Source organism: Fundulus heteroclitus, unplaced genomic scaffold (assembly GCF_011125445.2).
Source record: "Fundulus heteroclitus isolate FHET01 unplaced genomic scaffold, MU-UCD_Fhet_4.1 scaffold_211, whole genome shotgun sequence".
In the NCBI taxonomy this organism is placed as follows: Eukaryota; Metazoa; Chordata; class Actinopteri; order Cyprinodontiformes; family Fundulidae; genus Fundulus; species Fundulus heteroclitus.
In genome coordinates this window covers 58,141-81,929 of record NW_023396623.1, presented here as the reverse complement: position 1 = coordinate 81,929, position 23,789 = coordinate 58,141, and the positions used below count along the sequence as shown (strand labels likewise).

The 23,789-nt window shown below is 38.5% G+C and overlaps 1 protein-coding gene across 5 annotated transcripts; it reads right to left on the bottom strand.

The window, feature by feature from the left end:
* Positions 1-2,772: 2,772 nt before the first annotated feature.
* Positions 2,773-22,499, bottom strand: LOC118559050 (type-2 ice-structuring protein-like). Of its 5 annotated transcripts, XM_036129742.1 has the most exons (7): positions 22,142-22,499; positions 12,222-12,345; positions 11,975-12,010; positions 10,859-10,968; positions 10,618-10,752; positions 10,433-10,541; positions 9,990-10,288 (listed from the first exon to the last, which is right to left on the bottom strand). In XM_036129742.1, the coding sequence occupies exons 1-7, from the start codon at positions 22,178-22,180 to the stop codon at positions 10,206-10,208; spliced, it is 636 nt and encodes a 211-aa protein (XP_035985635.1). In that variant the 5' UTR covers positions 22,181-22,499; the 3' UTR covers positions 9,990-10,205. The 5 variants fall into 5 exon arrangements, 1 of the variants encoding a protein (XP_035985635.1); XR_004928613.1 differs by lacking the exons at positions 9,990-10,288; positions 10,433-10,541; positions 10,618-10,752; ... (1 more) ...; positions 11,975-12,010; positions 12,222-12,345 and adding exons at positions 2,773-2,997; positions 3,106-3,205; positions 5,670-5,805 and having other exon boundaries at positions 22,142-22,488; XR_004928612.1 differs by lacking the exons at positions 9,990-10,288; positions 10,433-10,541; positions 10,618-10,752; ... (1 more) ...; positions 11,975-12,010; positions 12,222-12,345 and adding exons at positions 2,773-2,997; positions 3,106-3,205; positions 5,670-5,808 and having other exon boundaries at positions 22,142-22,485.
* Positions 22,500-23,789: the final 1,290 nt, after the last annotated feature.

Below are 23,789 nucleotides of genomic sequence, written 5' to 3'. Positions count from 1 at the left end.
ATGGAAGGAATACTGTGGCTGTTGGTGATCAGTTCTGGGACAGGCAAAGGTGGTTTATCCTTGCCCATGCCTGGAAAAACTAAAGCGTAATATAAAACTTGCTTGTCTTGATCAGGGATTTTCTGGACAACGCTGCCTGTTGCATCATGGTGGAGGGTAACGGGTGATGACTGCCTTAGATGTTGTGCCAAAATCCTTAAAGCAGTGTCTGCGTATAGGTGTACTGCAAATGGATCTATTTGAAGGTCCTGAAAGTAACCCTTTGATGATGCGTGAGAACTTGTTGCTTTTATTATTTTTTGAGTTAACACGAGTTCAAGTATAATGTCATTATGGAGCCTTGTACTGTTTTTCAACTCGGACAAAAATTTTTTCAGAACATCTTTGCTTAGACTTCTTGTTATGTTCCCAGCCATACTTTCTTAAGTGGGTGTTTGCTTCAACATTGAATAATGTTGGCTGATACCAGCTGCCAAAACTTTGCCAATTATACCTCTTCTCTGGTATTTTGCTGGCCGGAATCGTCTGTTTTTTTTCTACAGTCAAGTATTATGATTCGGGTGAATATTAAGATCAGGTTTAGGTAATGGGTTAGGGTATTTACCCTCTGGTACCCATTTGTCACCTGTTAAATCCAGGGACAATGCAGTTGGTGCTCCCAATTTTCAAGGAGCGCTGATTTTGACAGATTGGTATTCTCATGAATTGGACACATCAGTTATAGATTTTCAATATGGGAGCAACTGCAATCTAAGTAAAATCCACTGGATGGCAGTCTTGCCTTACATTTTGGGGCGTCAAGTAGGGAGGCCCTGGAGTGTGACCGTGGGGGTATCACGTGTAATACAGGGTTTTACCAAGTGTTTGAGTACTGCTGGCTGGCCCGATTTGAGTGTGTCTGGTGGGGTTTGTGGGTTTCCAGGAGAGAGCAATGCGTGTGACAGTTGGGGGTCCCATGTGTGTGGGGGAGGGGCATTGTCTGTAAGGGAGCACTTTATGACAAAAGGGTAACATGTATGTGTTATTGGTGTTTGAGTACTGCAGGCCCATTGGGAGTGTGTGTGGGGGAGAGGCATTGTCTGCATTAAGAACCTTTGTCCGAATTCATTGTCGACCTTCAGCCACTTCATATAACTTTTCTCATTCGTTTTAAACAGAGCAAGAGATAACCACTGTTCATGAGTTACAACTGCCTCGCCAAAACCCAAAGAAAGAAAACACGAGTAATGGCATTTAAACCCCCAGCCTTTTGCCAAAGATTTGTGTTTTTAAGGTTCTGTCCTTTTCTGAAACGACCATTTTTACCAACATTTGAAAAAGTTTTTTGCCAACCAAATGCTCTTTTTCCTTACGCGGTTTTCTCTCAGAATGAAATCCTCATCATAGTGATGGTTTGAGTTGAAGCCACCTAGTGTCAAGTATGTGTACTACATGTCACCAGAAAACTTGTTTTACTCCATCAGCATGATATTAATGTGAATTTATGAAACTGTATTAATTGACTCTGTTAGACAATTTTAAAAGTATTGAGTCAGTGACTCTTCAATAGCTTCCATGACCTGGAAGCTATTGAAGAAATATCACATTTTATTATAATAGAAAATCTATAAAAATATAAAAAGGCTTAAAATGGAATAAAAATGTGTGCCTCACCAGGCTAATGTAGTAGAATAATTTCACAAAAGATTTGAGTCAGTGGGTCACATGACCTGGAAGCTAGTGAAGAAAAGTCCCAACTTTTGTTTCTAAAAATATCTTAAATTGATAAATAGCTTAAAATGGAATAAAAACAAGTGTACCTTACAGATGTTATTTATTAGCATGATTTTATATAAGTTTCGTCTTAGCTGGTCACAAGATATGGAATTTATTGATTTTTGTTTCTCAAGAGGGGAGTGCTGGCCGAGTGGTTAGAGCAGTGCGCTTACGCTCTGAGAAGGATGCAAGTACCCGGTTCGATCCCATCTGCCTGCACTCTGGGTCCCTGAGCAAGACCCTCAACCCCCAACTGCTCCCCGGGCGCCCTACAGTGGCAGCCCACTGCTCCCCAATAGGGATGCAGTGAGATTTGAGAAATTTGAGAGGTGACTGTGGCTTGATGGGTTGAGTAGTTCTCTGGCAATCAGAAGGTTGTGGGTTCGATTCCAGCTTCCACATGTTGATGTGCCCCTGGGCAAGGCACTTAACCCCAAATTGCCTAGCGTCTCGGTGTATGGGGAGTGTTGGCCTAGTGGTTAGAGCCTTCTCTAAGTGCAAGCACGCACTCAGAGAAGGATGCAAGTATGCAAATCCCCAAGGGTGATGGGTTAAGAGCAGAGCCTTCAGCAGGTCTCAATCTGGAAATGACCTGTCAAGCACCCCCTAGTGGCTAAAGGTTACACTGCACTGTAGAATAACTTTATAAATCAGATTTTATGATGTCATGTTGATTTAAATTGCAAATATACAAAAAATACCTTTTACTTGCAGATATAAATGGAAGTTTAGCTCACAGTATTGTTAGGATAACAATCCAGTTCCCTTTTCATTGAGTTCCAGGGAACTGTTTTTCTTTTCCCTGCCTTGCAGTCATAAAAATCATCAGATAAGGTCATGAAGATGTAAACTTTTCTATAGTGTAAGCAGAAGAACTGTGTTTGAGGCTCAAACAGAAGGACATCACCCAGACCAAAACCAGACATATTTGTCCATTAAATTAAAATATAAAGGACAATATTAAAATTGTCCATGACTTTGTTTCATCTCTTTTGCATCATAGTAAGGCACCTTTTAGCCTTTTCCAGACACCTTTAATAATCTTCAGACGGAACAAGAAAACCTTGAAAGTTAGGACTATATCTACGCAACATCAGATAGAAAATTGCCACACAGCTTTATTTCACACATAAAATAAATTAAAAGATGCAGAACACAGCTTCGGACATCAGCTTCATTTCTGAAGACGGGTAGGTAAACCTTTCTTTCCTCCTTTGATCATCTGCGACCAGGGTGGCTCACCTATGTACCAACAAAGGAAAAGCTGTGAAATAGCCACTAAAATCTTTGTTTTGAAGATTTTAGTGTTTTGAAGATGAAAGGAAGGGATGTGATGCATTTGTAACTTACAGCTCTATGTGAGTTGAATCTGGCGTGGCAACACTGATTGCATACAGAATGATACCAAGCATTGGTATGCCATACAATAACAAGCTGCAACAAAGGTATACTGTGAAGAAAAGGGAAAATAATTAAGCAAAACATAGAAGAAACTCAATGTATAAATAGCATTTATGTTGCTTTGTTATTCTGTCTTTAATTACCTCTGATCATTACCGTTTAATTTCTGTGTGGGTATTTTAGCCTTTTTTTCCTAGCCATCATGTTTTGTACAATCATTAAATGAGCCTTTTAGTTTCTATCACAGATTCTTTAGCTCTGCAGCCTGTCTGTTGCATTGTCTTTTTCATGTTTTGCCGTTTCTAGCCTCGGGATCAAAATTAAATAAAATTTCCAAAATGTTTTATTTATAGAGCACCAATTCACAACACATGCCATCTTGAGGCTCTTTACAAAGTCAATTTCAATAATATATCCAGACTTGTAAAAAAGTTTCCTCTTTAAGGAAACCCAGCAGGTTGCATCAAGTCTTGACAAGCAGCATTCACTCCTGGTGAATCAGCATGGACTTCCTGAATATAAAGCATTACAATGGGCCAACCTAGAAGTAACAAATAGACTAGCTTTTTAGCCTCACTCCTGGGCAGAATATTTCTAATTTCAGCACTATTCTGGAGGTGAAAAAAAGAAACCCTGGAAACTTGTTTAATATGGGATTTAAATGACATGTCTTGGTGAAAAATAACACCATACATTTTTTTCTTTAGTTACCAGAGGCTAATGTAATGCCATCCAGATTAAGTAAATGATTAAGAAAATTATTTTTAGAGAACTCTTATCTAAAGATTACAACTTCTGTTTTGACAGAATTTGAAAGCAGGAAGTTTAAAGACATCCAAATTTTGACGTTATCAAGACGTGCATGTAGTCGAAGTAATTGATTGGATTCATAAAGATTTATGGATAAATATAGCTGAGTGTCATCAGCATAACAGTGGAAATGAATTCAATTCAATTAAATTTTCATTATACCTATACATTATATAGCCAAAAAAAAAAAAAAAAAAAAAAAAAAAAAAAAAAAAAAAAAAAAAAAATCACAAGGCACTTTACAAAGTAAAATTCAATCAAACCATACAAATTAATCCCATGCTGTTAGATACATTTGCCTATCAGAAGCATATGTATAGTAAAGAGAATTGGCTACAGTATGCTCAAGTCTTTCTAGGAGAATACTGTGATCAACTGTATCAAATGCAGCACCGAGATCTAACAGGACAAGTACAGACAAGTCCAAGCCATGACTCCAGTATCTGAGGCCATGATAATATCATTAGTGACCTTCACTAGAGCTGTAAAGCTAACTAATGTCCCTGGATATTGTTGGAATTTACAGTTTTGAATGTCTTCTCACTTTTCATAAAATATTCATCACTACCCTAATCCCCCTGCTGTTCTCTATAGATTTAGGCTGTAAAACTTGACAAAGAGACTACATATATAGTTTGAGATAAGGGAGAATGAAACAAAATAATTACTATCCTATTGTTTGATGTGCACAGACATGTACAGTATTTCTTTAAAAAAAAATCTCATATCATTTGTTAAAAAAATAATACCACTTTATTTTGCTTAAGCCATGTAAAAATCTGAATCAAAACAAAGGAAACTGTTCTCCCTGCTTTTGATAATTATGCATGAATGCCCTTTTTTAGTCTAAATTTACAACTAAGCTCCCAAAATTAGTTACACCCATGGCAGATTTGGAACAAAAAAGCGTTTTCAATTTAAAGTTTAGCTTAAAGATGTGACTGGTATGACAAAGAAAATGCAACTTTTAAATGATTAGAATGATTTTTAAGCATTTAATTTATGTCATTATTAAGATGATTATTGTAATATAAAGAAAGAATACCAGACTGCAATATAATATGTTTAGTTTGTTTATTGTACATAATTTGTTTACTTTGATTCAGTATTTGAGAACTTTTTGTTTTGTATGAAGCTATAAATCTCAACATTTTTTATTAGTCGGGATGAAATTTAACTGGACTGTAGTAAATAAAGTAGAAATAATTATTCATCCATAAATTGAAAAGAGTTTAATTTGCTTCCTCAAATGTTAGTTGCCTCCACCAACTTAGGAACATCATTAGCGTGACCTTTCAGATGGTCTACACCCACATTATGAGGAATGTCTTCATACTCACCAACTTGAGTCCCTTGCTAGGGATGTAGAGCTTTTTAATCCAGTTAGTCAAAAGTCAAATATCAAATTCGACAAATTATTAAAAAAGGACAGATTTCTTTAAAAAAATTTAATTTTTTATTTCCCCCTCTTGTTTGGATTGTGAACTGACTGAACCCAAACCAGCTTTAGTTCTTGAATTAGTTTAAAGGGGCCATGACAACAAATTCAAATTTTCTGAGGTTTTGGAGGTATAATATGGTCTCTGTTGTGCAGTGAGGAGGCAGTGTTAATGTCAAAAGTGAATACCAAAAGCGATCAGCTTTTTTGCGCAACTTACGGCCCCGTATTATTATTATATAAAAACAAGAATTTCAAAACCTACCAGCGTTGCTGTCACTCCTTTGAAATCTCTGGATTTCAAACCCCTATTCTCCGCAAAAGAATGAGCACAAAGAAGACTGTGATGCTGTAATACAGCAGACAGAGTATCTTGACAAGCAAACCCTCCATGGAGAAATCTGCTGGGAAAATGAAACAAGATAGAAGGTTTTTTACCTATTGTTGAATTTCTATATGTATAATGAAAAACTCCCAACACAAGCATAACCCATTAGCTTCATATTGGTTATGGAAAGAATATTTTCATGTCCATATATCATCATATTATGGAATATAGTGCACAATACAACAAACACGGGAGACTTCTGAGTTAGCCATACTAAAGAAGTGGATGAGCTTCATTTAAGCTCAAGTAGGGAGAAGGATTTCTCCTTAACCACAAATACAAAAGCAATGTTTCTTTTAATGGAACAGCCAACCCAAATAGGTGTTGACATCAACAGGGCCGTGGTGCAGTCAAACCATCACAAGTACAACATGAGGAAAAGGCAATCATTGCGCAGCCAGTAGTTTGCTAATATATTGTCATGGTTACACTGTTATTGGATGGAAAAAATGCTGATGCATTCTTGTGCAGATCAGATGTAGAGAATAAACTATAGTGACTTTGAAAATGAGTTTTTTTTTTCCAATTGGAGCTTGTGGTAGATATTAATAGTTATCAAGGAGGAAAGCACACTACTGATTTAATTAGGCGAAAGATGCAATCTTTATCTTTCGCTAATATAATTCAAAGGCATTGAGCGTTTGAATGTCTTTGTCCCCCAACGCAGCCAGGAAACAGAGCCAAAGGCCGCACTATACTTTTATACATTCTGGGTTTAACTTAGGAAGTAGGAGTAGCATTCATCTGAGAACATACGAGCCCAGACACTGGTCCGATCCAGTTCTTACCTAACACAACTCTCCGAGTCCCTGGCTAAAGAAAGCACAATATTTCCGTCTAAGCATGAGAGCTTCTTTCACACAGGAAAGTTATGCAGGTGCATCTGGACAAGATAGGATCAGAGTTACACACATCAATAAAAATTTTCCACAGCACTGCTTTTGTCACTAATAGGTTTTTGCCACTACGGCAAATTACGGGCAGCCTTGGCTTATGACGGTGGACTCCTAAATATCATTGTGGTGTGCCAGTTTGTTAGCTCTCCAAACTGACTTCCTTCTCCTCTTTGAATAAATTAGAGAAGTATTCACTTTATGAAATCATGTTGGAGCCAGATATCTTGCTGTCACTTTTGTTTTTTGTTTTTTGTGTACCAGAGGTGAGTAGTAACAACTTACTTTTGCTGTTGAGTACATAAAAAGGGACATCTTAGAGTTATTTTCCTACTCCATACTTTTTACTTCAAAGTAACACGGAGACCACCAGGGGGCAATGTTTGTCTGCCAACCCATTACTGGGTTGGATAGTGAGTTATGCATTATTATTAATAATTTAGACAGGAGTCTTCAGCTTCTCTTGGCTGCTCACTTGCTTGCTTTCTTACTTTCATTCTTTTTTTAATGTCTCTGGATGTTAGATATGATGGAGAATGAAACAATTTTTTGGATTCAACAAGCCTAAACATAACTGAAAAGGCTGTAAAAAGTATAAAAAAATGCCCGCTAAAAGAAATGTAGAGGTATTTTACAATGTTATATTTTCAAAAAATATCACAGCCAATGAAACTGAATCAAACATATTTTTAGCTGCAAATGTTTTACACATTACATGTAAAAGTTACAACAAAGCAAATGAAAATAATCACACTATTAAATTTGCACACACAAAAGAATAAGGACTGTATGTTTAACTACTACATTCATCTACAAATATTGTTTAATGGCTCTCTTAGTTTATATTCTTTGATTTTCCCAAACTAAATAGTTCTTCAGTTGTGAAGTTTGCTGCCTCCTATTTTGTTTCTTTTACAACTATAATTGTTCCAACTGCTTCCAATTCACCTTAATCTTAATAGTCTCTTTCACAATTTGAAAAAAAAAAAAATGTAGATCCATATCCCATTTAAACTCTTTGGAACGTAGTCTTTGAAATAATCTTCAAAGCTCTTTATCTATGTTTTCTTTCTCTTTGTATCAATGAGTCTGTTTTTTGTCCTAGAAAACTGCTATTCTAATGTACATTTTACATTGGTATCATGAATGGCATTGTTAAAATTAAGCTGATGTATTTTTTCTTATCTGTAGCGTGTTAATCTAAAATGTGTGTATATATCAGATTTACAAATTCATTGTTCTGATATCTGAAATGTTACTTTTAAAATGACATATCTATATAAATAACATCTTACCTGCAGGTATCAACGAAAGGTTTGGTTCAGGGCTGAAACTAAATGAGGATCAAGCTTCCTTGTTGAGGAGTTCTAACAGTTCCTCTTTCACCAGTCCTACAGTCATATGGTTGGGCTTTTTATACAATAGTTATCTTTGTGATTGTCAGAGGATGAAATACAGCCTCTCTAGAATGTCAGCAGCTGACTGAACTTTGCGTGAGAAGTAAACAAAAGGACAATAATGACATCCGGGACAAGACTGCTGTTATCTGATGATGAATTGTCTTGATGAATCTGAAAGTAAAATGTACACAGCTGCAAGGCCACTGGCAGGAGGTGAAACGAGTGAGTAAATTGCAAACACTATTAAATTATGATGAAGAATATATTTTGAAAACCGGTCTGCTGGGAAAATTACAATGAAAACAGTATTTTTTTTACCCCATTTGATTTACATTTAAATCAAATGTTAAATCAACTTTAATTGTGAAGCTCATTTAAACACACACATTTCATATATTTCCAGCCTGCTGCATTCATTTATCAAATGACGAGAACAGCAAAATGTTGGTATAAGAACCATTCTTTCTCCCGACTGAAATTTAACTTTTCCCGTTTAAAGTCACTTCTGTTACCTCAGTTTTTTTGTTCACTAAATTCCAGAAAATGTGGGTAACATTCAAATTATTTTTTTTTATTTGTTGTGTACATTTCTCAAATTATTTTAATTTAAATTCATTTACTTCCATTTCATCAGTGTTTAGCATGGTTTTTGTTAGCCTGTCTTGACGTATTCAGGATGTTCACCATCTGTTTTGTGATGTTCAGCCATCCCTACTGCAGCAAAATACCCCACATCATGATGCTGCCACCCCCATACTTCACACTTGGGATGGTGTTCTCAAGCTTGAAAGCTGTTTTCCTGTTACATTTACAGAAAAACATGTCATTATAAACCTTTCAGTTTCATAATACCACAGGACATGTCTCCAGAACTGAATGTCTTTGTCTCAGAGTCAATTGTCAAACTGTAATATGTCTTTTTTTATGTTGATTTTAGCGTAGTTGTTTCTTCTTGTTTGGGGGAGTACCTTAAAATACTTATACCGGTGTTCCGCCATTTTACTTTAATAATTGATATCAGCCTATGACAAAAAGTTTTAAAAAAACAAAACAAAAACTTTGTATCCTTTTCTGTGCATTCTCAAACTAATTAAAGGAATCATAATCTTTGAATGTAAACTTCAGACATGAATAAATAATAAAATAAAGAAAAACAATCTCTCATGGTTATTGCATTTAATAGGTAGAAACCTTTGTAACTTTAGTAATAAAGAAAATGTTTATTCGGATTTCATGTCAGACTGTGTAATAAAATATTATTGCTAATATATTGTGGGGAAATATCTTGTTACCAGCAAATCTTCCTTTAAAATTAAGGGAGGCACAACAACTATAGTTGTTATATTGCAGTAATTAAGTCCAGGGGGCAAAAGAATGATTCAGTTAATTTTTTGTAAATGTATTTCCTAAATAAAACTGTCTCTCAACACAAATCCAACAACAATATTTCCAGGCTGAGGAAGGATCAAACATGACAGATGGTCTCAGCTTCATTGTTCCAGACCCAGATATGTTTTATGGAAGATAAAACAATAAAATAAAACCAAGCTCAGTCAAGCCGAGACGGGGGAAGATGTTTTACTGTAAGGGGACATTTCAGCTGGTGTGATGATTCAGAGCTAAAAAAAAAAAAAAAAAACTTGAAGGAAACATTGTGGGTTTCTTTTAAATTAGGTGGTCTGTGACACTTCTCATTAGATTTGCAGTTTCATGATGAACCAAATGATGAAAGAAGACAATAAGTGTTATGTAAATCCAGCATGATCCATCATTTGTCGCACTTCTTTTTTTTCCCTGCTATACGTTTAAACTATGGTTATAGGTGTCACAAATAAACTCTTAGTCATACTTCTGCTTTTTAAGGTGGTTATCTTGTGATTAAACAAAAACAGACAACTTTCATCTTCTTCTTGCTTGAGCGTTTTATTTTTCACAGAGTAAAGCCGTGCAGAAAAGCGGTATCACAACAACAAATTAAGTTGACCGTTTTTTGATGCGCAAGACCAAAGAGACAGTCATCAATCTGTAAATGTTGCATGTTGGGGATTTCTTTAAGTTGCCTGACAGCGATAGAGCAATGAAAAGAGATTTAAAGACTTTAATGAACCAAAGAAATGCACTCAGCCCAGGATTGGCCAGGCCTTCTTGGCACAGACAGAAGGCCTTAGGTAGTAGCACTGAAAGTCAGCCCAGCACCTCTGACCTGCAAAGAACAAAAGAAGAGCAATAGTATTTGTCCAATTAGTCTAATAGAGCCTGAATTACTGATAAAAAACATGCAAGGTCAAAAGCACAAAAATAAACCACTCTGAACAAGGCTTTTTCTTCAAGTAAAACATAGTCTTACCTCTATAGTTCATGCGTAAGCAATTCTGCGTACGTAAGTTATTGGGCTTTCCAGAACACCAGAATGTAAAGCGGAAAGGAGTACCATCGCTCCATAACCACAGTCTCTCCTGGGGGGGGGGGAGCTAAAATGTAATAATTCAATTGTATTGAAGAACACTAGAAATATTTTGATAAGTGAAATACCTGCTGTGCATCGCTGCCTCCGATCCAGGTCTCTGTGTACTTGTTACTTCTCATTAATATCAGCTTCTGGATCTTGTAGTACTCCCCGATGTTTTGGACCGATGCAAGGTTTGCATTCATGGACCGACAGTTTTTCTACACATGGTGTTCAAATACAGAAGTGAGATACTCCTTTTACCCAATACGTCACACGCGCTAAAATAAAATGGAATGATATGCAGGATCAGAGGCCTTTTACTACCTCGGCTGTGGACCAACTCATGGGGGTTGCAATGTAGCGGAAGCAGCGACCGTTGAATCTGGTCCAACCACGGGAGCAATAGGGTGACCTCTTCTCCAGGTTGATCTCCGCTGAGAATAAACAGTTCACATGGAGACTCCTGTTAGATCTTCGGGTTGTTGAGGTTGAAAGCATTTTAAAGGCTTCTCAATATAAACAGTTTACACATACTAATCAGATCTGTTCTACTATTTTTACCGTATTTTGGACTTTAAGGCACACTTTAAATCTTTTCACAATTTCATAAAAATGTATGGTGCGCCTGATATGTAGTCATCGTTTTGCTTACTGAATGATTTTATGTGGTACAATATACTCAAAAATCTGTTAAAATTGATAAGTACGACTTTGGTTAGCAACAAGCCGCTCCACTTAACGGATATTCAAAGCATTATGGTACCCTGTATCACTACTGATAGGACCCCTGAGCTGTCTAAAAGACTGCCTGACTGTAATGTCCAAACTATAAGTGAGAGAGTGAAGACATGATTTATTTTAACAAAATGGGAAATAGAAATAAAATCAATGATTTGCAAAGGAGAAATGTTCATTGAGTGTTCAGTCAAGAAGTTCTCCATGACTGTTAACCTAATGCTTGTCGAGAGCGTTGAAGCCTGGATTAGCCCCTCAATTTTAACTTGTCTTTTTGTAAAACTAATTTTTTTTTATTACCTTCATCTTTTGTTCACATAAAATACTTAAAGTAAATAATGAAATTAGTTTTATAATTTATATTCATCTAATCACTCAATACTACTCTAATTTAGGTACAAAATAGTTTATGTTAAATGATTTAAATTTAAAGCATGTAATTAAGTATTAGGAGACATCATAAATCCAAGCGTGATAAAAGAAAATAGGCCAACTTAATATGGGGCATTTCAAAAACATTTGAACAAAAAAACAAGTTTTAATAAGCAAAATAATCCCCCAAAGGGATTCAACATATGTAAAATGATACATATTTTTGATCTTATAAAATTGAATATATTTCAATAAAATATGTAATTAATCAAAAGGTGCACATATGTGTAAATATGACAAAATGCTGTAAAGGTGAGAACTCTATCCACTGACCTGTTTCGTCATCATCCGACTTTGCTTCTGGAACAGCTGGACAGTTTGAGAGAAGTTATTAATTCCTTAAATCTGACTTAGTGATGCTTTTCAACATTATAAGAAATAAATTAGTTAAGTTTGAAATAATTGAATAACTTCCTTTAGTACTTCATGGTATATGTAGGTTTAAACTTTGGTTGTCAAATTAAAATGTAATAAATGAAGTTAGTATTGGTCAATGAAAGTAAAACTTGCAAAAACTCACCGAGGGCGTTAGTCAGAACCATCAAGGCACAGATGGATGCTGAAAGACGCAGGGCTCTCATCTTGAAGGTGGAAGATGCTGGTAGCTTCAGTCTGATGTTGTAGGGTGAGCTGGGCAACGCAGACTGTTTGCGCATTGAAGGAAAGCCAGAATATAAGCAAGAAGAAACGTTTGTTCTTCCTCTTTCTCTGTGTTGTCAGAAAGGTTACTCCTCTTACGTGAAAGTTCTCATAAAAAGGTCAGACGATCAAACTCAGGGCGGAAGTAAAACAGACTGGATTTTGCTTTTCTCGTCTTTTTGACGACCCAAACTACTTTGCACTAGAGCCACAACGACCCAGCCACACATTTATGCATTGATACACAGATCAGTAGGCAATGTGGAGTTAAGAGCCCTGCCAAGGGGCACAGTCGCCATGTCAATTAATTTAAATGATTAAACAACTCAAAAATCACTTTAATTAAATCTTTGATTATTTTTGGTCGTATTGTGTTTGGACAGAGCCAAAAACACTATACTTAAATTTATCATATGTGTTTTGTTCCATTTCTTCCTTTTTTCTATTATTCTCTTTAGAGAAATGTAAAAAATTGCACCTGGAGAAGTACTTTGACAGAAAAAGCCTGTGACGGCTTGCATTGCCATAAACATCGGAGTGTTTGAGTTAAATGGTTGCTAAAGTCACAAATGGTTTCTTCTTGACTTAACTTTGGTCAAACATGTATTTAAAAATTAACAAAACTTCAGACCCATAGTTACATTAAGGAAGTGTACTCAGCAGATACTGTGCAAAAAGTGCAATATTTATACGAAATGTCGTTTCGGTGTAGTGGTGCTGCTACAAAGACCTGTTTTAATGGAAAAAAGAAGAACTTAAGGATGAACAAGCACTTAACACTGATACTGGTTTAAACATAGGTGGGAGACATAAAAAACATGACTTATATAAATTAATCAGTGACCAATCTACCTCACAAACGAAAGTTCTCCACTTCTGCAAATTTTTAACGGAGGCTCTCTTGACATGTTTATTGACATTACCTTATTTAGTCATATTTTTCTACCAGGTTTGTCTTGTGCAACAACAGAAACATTAATATAACGCACTTGCATCAGCTTCTCAATGCGTAGCGGATCAGAAACACTGTGTTCAGGGATTATCTTTTTAATTTAAGTAGGCACATGGATGATACGGTTGTTCATCCCCCTTGCCTTCCAAAAGTACCGGAAGGTACTTGTTTTTAAATGTTGCATTCAATTTCAATTTGCATTTCATTTGAAGTCAGAAACAAAATTACAAGGATTTTTTTTCCCCATGGGAGAGTGGTGGCCACTGAGCTGGTCAGCATTACCTGCATAGTCTTACCGTATGGGGCCCAGACATTACCATGCATAGGGACCCACTGCACCAGAGAAAGGTCTAACAATGGGTCTAAGGGTTTTATCCTGGTACTTGAAGGCAATCGGGGGGGGGGGGGGTGTCACAGTTTATCTTGTGCAGGCCTGTGTGTCCCTCCATAAGGATGCCTCCCAGACCATCACTCACCCACCACCAAACTATTCAGGATGAGCAATGTAGGCAGCCTAACGTTCACCGCAGCTTCTCCAGCTCCTTTGATGTTTGTCATGTGAGCTCAGAGTGACCCCGCTCTCCTCTGGGAAAAAAACAGGGCACGGTTGCCAAACCTGCACATTTCTAGTGTTCTCCAGCAAATGCCTGATGAGCTCCATGGTGCCGGACAGTGAGCACAGGGCCTTTTAGGGGACACTGAGGTAGAGGATACCTTCATGCCTGTTTCTAAGTGTTTAGTCAGAGACTTTCCAGCAGGCCACTGGAGGTCATTGTAGGCCTCTGGCAGTATTCGTTCTCTACTTCTTCACACAAAGGACCAGAGACCTGTCCTGCTGATTGGTTAAGGACCGCTGATGGTCCTGTCCAGCTCTCTAAAGCCACAAAGACATAATGAGGAAGGTTAAAATAAAAAGGCAATCATTTATCAGAGATAACACCTTTTGCCACATGGACTAAAATCGTGAAGTCAGAATTGTTTGCACAGCAACAATGTATAACAACAACAACAAAAAAATTAAACATGAAAAAAAGCTGTATTTCTCTTTGTTTTAACAATAAACTAACCATGTATTTATAGGTCCAAGACATTTGAAGGATTTCAGATCTTTACCTCAGTGAATGGAGGGCATCTAGTTTGGGTCTCTCTTTTTTTTTTAAGCAAAGTTTATTAACTTTAAAAAAAAAAAAATAAGATTGGAGTTCACCAAAATCTGCTTTCAGTCAATGTCTGAGTAGATGCAGACTTAATTTCTAAGAAATGCAATAGGACGCTGTGTTAAACACTTCCTGTTGTACCTAACATTTTCCATTTCATTCCATTTCAATTTGTAATAATTTTGAACAAGAATAAAAAAAAGTTTCAATATGGATCAATCGCCTTTGCTAAATCTGTATTATATTTAAATTGGAGTTGGGTGCCTCACAAAATAAGTACTGGGCAGAACATGGTAAGCAGGCAGTACTTTTGACACAAGGAATAGACAAAAGTCTTTGGTAATAATAATAACAACCTTTGTCATTGCGACAAACCGTCCGTCCGTCTTCTTCCGCTTATCCGGGGTCGGGTCGCGGGGGTAGCAGCTTCAGTAGGGAGGCCCAGACGTCCCTCTCCCCGGCCACTTGGGCCATCTCCTCAGGAGGAATCCCAAGGCGTTCCCAGGCCAGCCGGGAGACATAGTCCCTCCAGCGTGTCCTGGGTCTTCCCCTGGGCCTCCTCCCGGTGGGACGTGCCCGGAACACCTCACCAGGGAGGCGTCCAGGAGGCATCCTGACCAGATGCCCGAGCCACCGCAACTGGCTCCTCTCGACGTGGAGGAGCAGCGGCTCTACTCTGAGTCTTCCCCAGATGACTGAGTTCCTCACCCTATCTCTAAGGGAGAGCCCAGACACACTACGGAGAAAACTCATTTCAGCCACTTGTATCCGGGATCTCGTTCTTTCGGTCACGACCCAAAGCTCGTGACCATAGATGAGGGTAGGAACGTAGATCGACCGGTAAATCGAGAGCTTCGCCTTTTGGCTCAGCTCTCTCTTAACCCCAACGGATCGGTACAGCGCCCGCTTCACAGCAGACGCTGCACCAATCCGCCTGTCGATCTCCCGCTCCATCCTCCCCTCATTCGTGAACAAGACCCCAAGATACTTGAACTCCTCCACTAGGGGCAGCACCTCCTCCCCAACCCGGAGAAGGCACTCTACCCTTTTCCGGTTCAAGACCATGGTCTCAGATTTGGAGGCACTGATTTTCATCCCGGCTGCATCCAACTCGGCTGCGAACCGCTCCAGTGAGAGCTGTAGATCACGCCCTGATGAAGCCAATAGGACCACGTCATCCGCGAATAGCAGAGACGCAATCCTAAGGCCACCAAAACGGATCCCCTCAACACCGTGGCTGCGCCTAGAAATTCTGTCCATAAAAGTTATGAACAGAATCGGTGACAAAGGGCAACCTTGGCGGAGTCCAACTCTCACCGCAAACGAGTCCGACTTACTGCCGGCAATGCGGACCAGACTCTGACACCGGTCGTACAGAGACCTGACAGCCCTTATTAAAGGGCCCGGTACTCCATACTCCCGGAGTACCCCCCACAGGATCCCTCAGGGGACACGGTCGAATGCCTTCTCCAGATCCACAAAGCACATGTAGACTGGTTGGGCAAACTCCCATGCCCCCTCCAGAATCCTGCTGAGGGTATAGAGCTGGTCCAGTGTTCCACGGCCAGGACGAAAAAAACCACACTGCTCTTCCTGAATCCGAGATTCGACTATCCGACGGACCCTCCTTTCCAGAACCCCTGAATAGACCTTACCAGGGAGGCTTAAGAGTGTGATTCCTCTGTAGTTGGAACACACCCTCCGGTCCCCCCTTTTTAAATAGGGGGACCACCACCCCAGTCTGCCAATCCAGGGGAACTGCCCCCGATGTCCACGCAATGTTGCAGAGCTGCGTTAACCAACACAGCCCCACAACATCCAGAGCCTTAAGGTACTCCGGGCGAATCTCATCCACCCCCGGGGCCTTGCCACCGAGGAGCTTTTTAACAACCTCAGCAACCTCAGTACCAGAGATGGGAGAACCCGACCCAGAGTCCTCAGGCTCTGCTTCCGCAACAGAAGCCCCTCCCTGGGCTGCCACCTTACCGTGGTGGAGGGGTTTGAGTGTCCCAATGATCCTAGGAGCTATGCTGTCAGGGGCTTTAAGCCCCTAGTAGGGTCACCCAAGGCAGACAGGTCCTAGGTGAGGGACCAGACAAAGCGCAGCCCAAAATGCCCTTATGATGAGTACGATTATTGGACCTCGTGTTCCCTCGCCCGGACACGGGTCACCGGGGCCCCACTCTGGAGCCAGGCCTGGAGGTGGGGCTAGTTGGCGAGCGTCTGGTGGCCGGGCTTTTGCCCATGGAGCCCGGCCGGGCTCAGCCCGAAGAGGCGACATGGGTCCCCCTTCCAGCGGGCTCACCACCTGTTGGAGGGGCCAAAGGGGTCGGGTGCATTGTGTAACGGGTAGCAGTAGAGGGCGGGGACCTTGGCGTTCCAATCCTCGGCTGCAGAAGCTGCCATTGCGACAAACATTCCAAAAAATTTGCCCTCATTCAACGGATCCGTTCAGGGAGCTCCCCTGTCCAGTGCCCAAAAGCATACGGAGGTGTCAAAAGTATTCACATTTATTACTCAAGCGGAAGTATAGATATAAGGGTTTTAAGAATATTTCTGCAGAAGTATCAACTCAAACTTTTTACTCAGCTAAAAGCATAAAAAAGGACCAGTTTCATAGCTACTTAAAGTACTAAAGTGAAAGAGTTCCATTAAGGACAAAAGCTTAGACTTCGCACGCCAGAGATGCCTTTAATGCACTACCCCCCCCCAACAATTTCATAGCTACTTAAAGCTACTAGCTACTTAAAGTACTAAAGTGAAAGAGTTCCATTAAGGACAAAAGCTTAGACTTCGCACGCCAGAGATGCCTTTAATGCACTACCCCCCTCCCCAACAAAAGACATATTTCTAAAAGGTAATTATTACTATATATTATAATGTTAATGTTGAAATACGCTGGGATAAGCAGTTTGGCCCACATGTTTCCATTGAAAACAAACCATTTAGTACAATGCAAAAATATTAAAAAGGTCCATATGGGTTCAATACTGAGCATCAACATGGGTTTCATAGAGCAGAAGATCTGATGTCTCGTTGACTATACGTCTTGGTGCAAAAAGTAAAACTTCAGAGACGTATTATCAATAACCTCCTATTTGTTATTATTGGAATATGAGTTTTGTGCAGCTTAGCTGCAGTCTTGTGCAGCTTAGCAGCAAAAAAACTGGACAAGAAATTGAGTGCATTACCCTTGTGCCCTCATATTACAAAAACCTTGGTATGGTTGTCTATATACAGTAGATAGTGCTGTCAAAATGAATTATTAATCCATGTGGTTAATCAAAAAAAATAAAGAAAAAGAAGCCTAAAAAAGCCCTGTTCTTTGATGTTTCTTCTTCTTAGGCTTTTTTTGGGAGGCTTTTAGCAAACAATTTGGCTGCCTCCATCTACAATCAAATTCACTCTGCCGGGGTGGCGTTATTTATCTTTTTTTTTGATAAGCCAGAAGGAAAAACAAAGTGACATAGAATTGAAGTAATGAGACTATTTTCAAAATGTAAATAGTAGAAAGTTCAGATATTTGCATGAAAATGTAAGGAGTAGAAGTAAAAAGTAGGCTAAAGAATAACTACTCCGGTAAACTATAAATAACCCAAATTTACTTGACACCTCTGGGAGCATTCTAGGGCTGAGGGTCTTGCTCACAGCCACTGTCTGCAGGAGTTAAACCAGGTACTTTCAGCTTTCTCAGAGCACAAACAGTGTGCAAGGTTAAAACAAGAGGTACAAATTCAGATCAAGCATCCTGCAGTGACCAGCAAACACCAGCAGGTGGCACAATTAAACAAAGATCAGAAAATGTGATGTCTGAGACACTTGCAACATGACCCAAAGGTGACAGCAAAAAAAAAAAACAAAAAAAAAAAAAAACATTTTCTTTAAAAATGCTTGCTCTGCATGAAGGTTTGTTAGAATTCAGACTCCCTTTATTTTGCTGGGCTTTCTTATTTAGTAGGGGTGTAACAGTACATCGATCCACAACGATGGAACGTTTCAGTGATTAAAGAACCAATTGCATTGATGAAAATTTTTAAGATACTCCTTTATTTTGAAATTCAGGCATAAAAATATAGTTAACAGTTGACGTGTTAGTATCATTTTAAAATTAGAATAATGTTTTTTCCCAATTAAATGCCTAATACACGTGAGAGCTCAGAAATAAAATGGTTTAATCATATTTTTTAGCAAGTTTTTTAATGTAAATAATAGTGTTAGATGCCGGATAATATTGCATAATATCCATAATATTGATTGCATTAGTCAGAAATCGTAACAGTTATATCGGCAAATATCGTATCATCATCAAGACAAATTGATATAAGATCATATCGCAACAAAGGAGATATGACGTTTAGACGCAAATTCAAACTGGAAGACTCACTCCATGCACGGCATCATCCCCTGATTGTTGGGTGATGTGCCTGTGCTCCAGCCAATCAGCATCAAGTCTTCATCCGTCTTCAGCCAATCATCCTGCAAGTCTTTACTTATAATCTCTACATCCATGGATTCTCCTGATCTTCAGCTGAGCTTCGACGGACCTCCACCTCATCTCCTCCTCCCCTCTCGCAGGCTCCAACTGCCTTCCTTTTTCTCCTCCAGCCTCCACCTCCAGTGTCTGGACCCTGGGGGAAGATTTCACTGATCCTAATCCTAAAATGAACATCCAAGTTCACAGACATTCGCAGCTTTCACGCCTTCTGCTGGGGTCCGAGTGCCAAAGAACGTTCTGATTTATGTCAATAAAACTTTCTAATTGGCCATTTAGCCAGTGACAAAAATCAATCATAAATACCATCTAATTTCTTGTGTGTTCTAACCTTCTGTAAAAAAAAAAAAAAGGAGAACTCACAAAAGTAGAGACAAAAACGTTAGCAATGCCTCGTGTGTTTGTCCAGCCATCTCTTATCAGTGAATAATTTTCAAATATTATATATGTGACCACTACTGCTGGTGTTATTTTTCATTGTCCTAACGTAGATTAGGTAAAGTGTTTATAGAAACTGTAGTCCAGAGCCTCATAAAAAACATTTATAATATTATCGTTATATTATCTCTTTCTCCTTTTACATTTAAAGTACTCTCATATTTTAGGGATTTATTTCTAATCACTTTAAGAACGCTAAATGGCTTGGAGTGGCTCAGCAAGAGTTATCAAAGACGTGGAGCTCACCAAAGAAATTTAGATAATATACTAGTGAAAACATGCAAAAAAACCTCCAAGCAATTTTAAAAGGTGTTTGCTCACTGGAATGTCAAAACAAAACCCTATTAAAAACCTTATTGAGATATACAAACTGGGCAGCAGAGAAACCCCCCCCCCCCCCCCCAAAAAAAAAAAAAACACTTTTTATTCCATTTTTCATAGATCAAAACTTTAGCTTGCAAAGCTGAGGAACACAGATAAACAACAGATGCCAGCTTAATTATTTAAAAAGCACAAATAATTGTAATAGAAAAGATAAGAGAATGAATGAAGGAAGGAAAGGCTTTAGGTTATCTGGGAAACCAAACTAAAACAGATGCCCGCTGTATGTTTTTGACATCTCTGTGAACTCTGGTGTCAAGTCAGATTTTCTTGGTTCAGACAGAAGGGTGATCAAGATAACGCAACAAATCGTCCAAACACATTCAGCAGCCTGAGATAAACAAAAAAATAAATAAATAAAAAAAATTACAAAAGTTGATTTGCTCTCCTAAGACCCACCAAATAACATTTGCCCACTGTGTGGGACATGGCATCTAGACCTCTAATGGATTTTTTTCCTATGATAGTTCTACTGTGCTGTAGAGATGACATCCTGGGTGTGGCTAACAGAGCAAAATGGTGGCAATTCCTGAAACCAGCTTCTTTGGCAGCATGGGTGACATGCAATCAATTACCTTGAGGAATCACATATCTGTTGCTAATAATGGCATTTTCTCTCAAATGTGAAAGTCTTAACTTTAAAGTAGTAAAATTTAAGAAAAGAACAATTATCCTAACCATGTCAATATGCAACATTTTCCCCCAATTTCCTTAGCATGGGATAGCGGGACTTGATGTCCATTTTAACCACTTTTCATACTCCAGAAGGCAGGGGATTTAGTGAGGCAGAAATTATTTTACTTAAAATTATGGAAATGAGGTCAAACAAACTTGATAAGTGTTGCCATTAATGCTGTTTATCCAAATTAACACTATATTTCAATCAACAAATCCTCTCTACTAGGCTAGTGAAACATAACACTACTAAGCAAAACTAAGATAAAAAGAAGCTAAGGAACTATGTACACACAAAAGAAACAGAAATACTAATAAAATGGTTGAAAACCATCATCATGATTCAGTGAATCCTGGTTCACTGCAGATCTAAGTTAGAGAACCAAAGTTCATCTTAAAGAATGTGGAATGAGGTTAAATTAGCTTACCTAATTTAGAACAACAAATGGCATGTGTTTCAACCCATTTACAATGCAAATCATGAGTTAAACAAAACATTATTTGAGAAAATAACATTTTACAGAGTGATTTGCTCAGTAAAAACAATAAACCTTAGGACGTTAGATTTTATTAATGCGGTTGTTCCTCTGGGAAACTAATAGCATTATGCTGGCGAATATTTGACGCAAATTTAAAAAGACCGTAAGCTCCATTTAGTCATAATGAGTGGACTGTTATCTATCTATCTATATTGGATTGGTTGTTTTCCAGTTTAAGTACTGGAAAGGGCTTCATCCGTTCACGACCTAAGGGTGAAGCGAAGAAGTAAAATAATCTTGGTATGACGAAATATCACTTTGTACCAATTAAAATGATCTCTTGTGCATCAGAGCCTCCTTTCCAGGCGTCATTTCAACTGAAATGTTGGTGGCTTTTACCACGCCCTGAATTTGGTGGTGCTCCTAATGAAGAAAACCAAATCAGACCAAAGAGTGTCTGGGGGAATAATGTTTAAAACGAGCTGCAAGGTTATCTCAGCTTTAGCCAGACTCATGGGGGTTGGGATGTAGCGGAGAGAGTGATTACTGAACAGAGACCAGCCAGAAAGACAAGAACCAGACCTCTTTACCAGCTCATTTATTGCTAAAAAAAAATTATACGCTTATGTAAAGATACTATTCTTTGCAATATGTATTTTAACTAATTAATACCACTGTGTATGTGCCGTTTTTTTAGACAACCTTAAAGAAATCTTCATCAAGCTGATAAAAGAAGTTACCATTTATAGTAAAATATCAGAGTGAAACATTACTTGTTTTGTATCTGCTCACCTGTAGCTTTATTGGGAGCTATCACAAACAGAACAAATAAAGCCAGCATCTTCATGATGGAGGAGATGAGATCATACTAATTTGCCTTTAATTCAAGAGAAGCCAACGTGTTGGTGAAAAGAGCAAAGCCGAGATATGTTTGAATACAAAAAAAACAAAATAAGTCAGAAAATGATGAATATTTGGAGCCAACCTTATCCAGAGTGGTTCTCGTCTTTCCATGTCGACCAGAACTTTTAACCTCCACAGTAAGGTTTCAGCTTTAAATGCAACCATAACCATGTCAACTTTCACAAATGGAGGAACTAAGTACTGTTGTAAATATATTTATAGACAAAAACTCCTCTCCACTAGAACTTGTTCAAACATTTTTCAATGACCAATATACGTGCCCCAACCTTTGACTTTGAGAGTTGCAGAAAGAAATCAACTTACAGAGTTGTGTAACAACTTCAGAGGTTGTTTGCTTTCCATGGCCTGCAGTGATGTTAGGTCTGGATGCAGCAGCTTGACGATTTAAATTCATTCCATGTCTCATCTCCATGCTGTTCTTGAGCCACACGGAGGTTGGATTTGGATGTCTGTTGCAGTGTTGCTAGGTCTTATGAGAGGAACCAGCAACCCGATCATTAAAAAAAAAAGCCCAATAGACAACCCACTCCATTGTATTACAGAGGCCTTGTTAGGATTCTGGTGTGTTTGGTATGAGTGAGTTCCTCTTTCAGAGAAGATCTCTCCAGGAGAGTCCGTCAGCTCTGGATCCTGCACACCTGGAGCAAATCTCTTGATCAGGCTGACTGGCGCATAAAAGGAGCTGCAGGATTATACTCTTTGTTGTATATATATATATATATATATATATATATATATATATATATATATATATATATATATATATATATATATATATATATATATTTTTTTTTTTTTTAAATTTCTTTTCTTTTTTTTTCTTTTTGTTTATCTATGACCGCAATCCCAGCCAGTTTTTGAGCAGTAGTGGGTTTTTGTGTGTGAATTTTTGCCTTTATGATCTTCGTCTCAGGATTGTTTTATTTGTGTGTTTCAGACCATTATTTGATGATCTCAAGTTTCCTTCAGATATGTCGCTAAGTAAGACTTGTGTGCTGCCGTTGCAGCTTCGTGGTGTCCCCAGTCTCCTTTACCTGTCTGCGTGCTCTCCAGCGTGTTGCTCACTCCAAGATATCAACCTTACCTGAACTCACCCTTGTTCTCTCGGACCCTGGGCCATTACCTTTTCACCAGTTCTGACTCCTAACTCCTCCACCCGCTCTTACCAACTACGGCAAAGTAAGTTCTCTCCTCCCATTATTTTCCGCGCCTGCCCCTTACAGATTGTTAACTAATCTCTATCCTCTGAAGACGTACCCGGAAGCGGATTCCGTAAATGCCGAGGTGTTCTTGGTGGATTCGATACCCTTTACTGAATCCTTTCATATATTGTAACTAAAACGTCTTCACTTTAACCGGTCTCCAGAGTGATTCTGCATGTGGGTCTGGAAATTGGCTCAAAACATGACAGGCCTTTTGTAAACAGTATAAATGTATGCATTATACATAAGAATCAATACAATTATGCTTAAAATCCTTTTACAACAAAACAATTTTAATAATCCACTGCCTTAAAGGGACACCAGAATTGACAAAGACTCCCGAATAGGTGTTGAAACGTTTTCAGAAAAAACTGAGCGAAAATTGGGTTGCATCCGATTTAAGCCTGTTTGCTGTTGCCATGACCCGGATAACTGGGAATTTGCACAGGCAATGATGATGGAATCCACTGCCTTAAAGAGACAGTCCATTTAATTCAACTCACATATATGGCTGGAGATGGTGCTTTTATCACTTTAAAATAAACTGATCCAGGAATATCCTTTGTTTAGTTCTAACCTTTTGCCAGTTTTGTTTTTCTCTACTGGGCTGTCAGGTAAGCCAGGAAGGACCTTATTATACTTGAGTGCATTACTTTTTTTGTTTAATATATGGCAAAACTGTTCATTACAGATCTTCTACAAAACTTGGAGAGGCTTACTGCAAATTTGGTACAGTATGTTACCTTCTT

What these genes read in the sequence shown, in the direction of transcription:
- LOC118559050 (XM_036129742.1), bottom strand. Translation starts at nt 22,180, where the DNA reads ATGGAAAGCAAACAACCTCTGAAGTTGTTACACAACTCT. An exon ending in TGAGTTGGTCCACAGCCGAG is followed by an intron (nt 10,753 to 10,858) that starts GTAGTAAAAGGC and finishes CACCATGTGTAG; the next exon opens with AAAAACTGTCGGTCCATGAA. An exon ending in GAGGCAGCGATGCACAGCAG is followed by an intron (nt 10,542 to 10,617) that starts GTATTTCACTTA and finishes CCCCCCCCCCAG; the next exon opens with GAGAGACTGTGGTTATGGAG.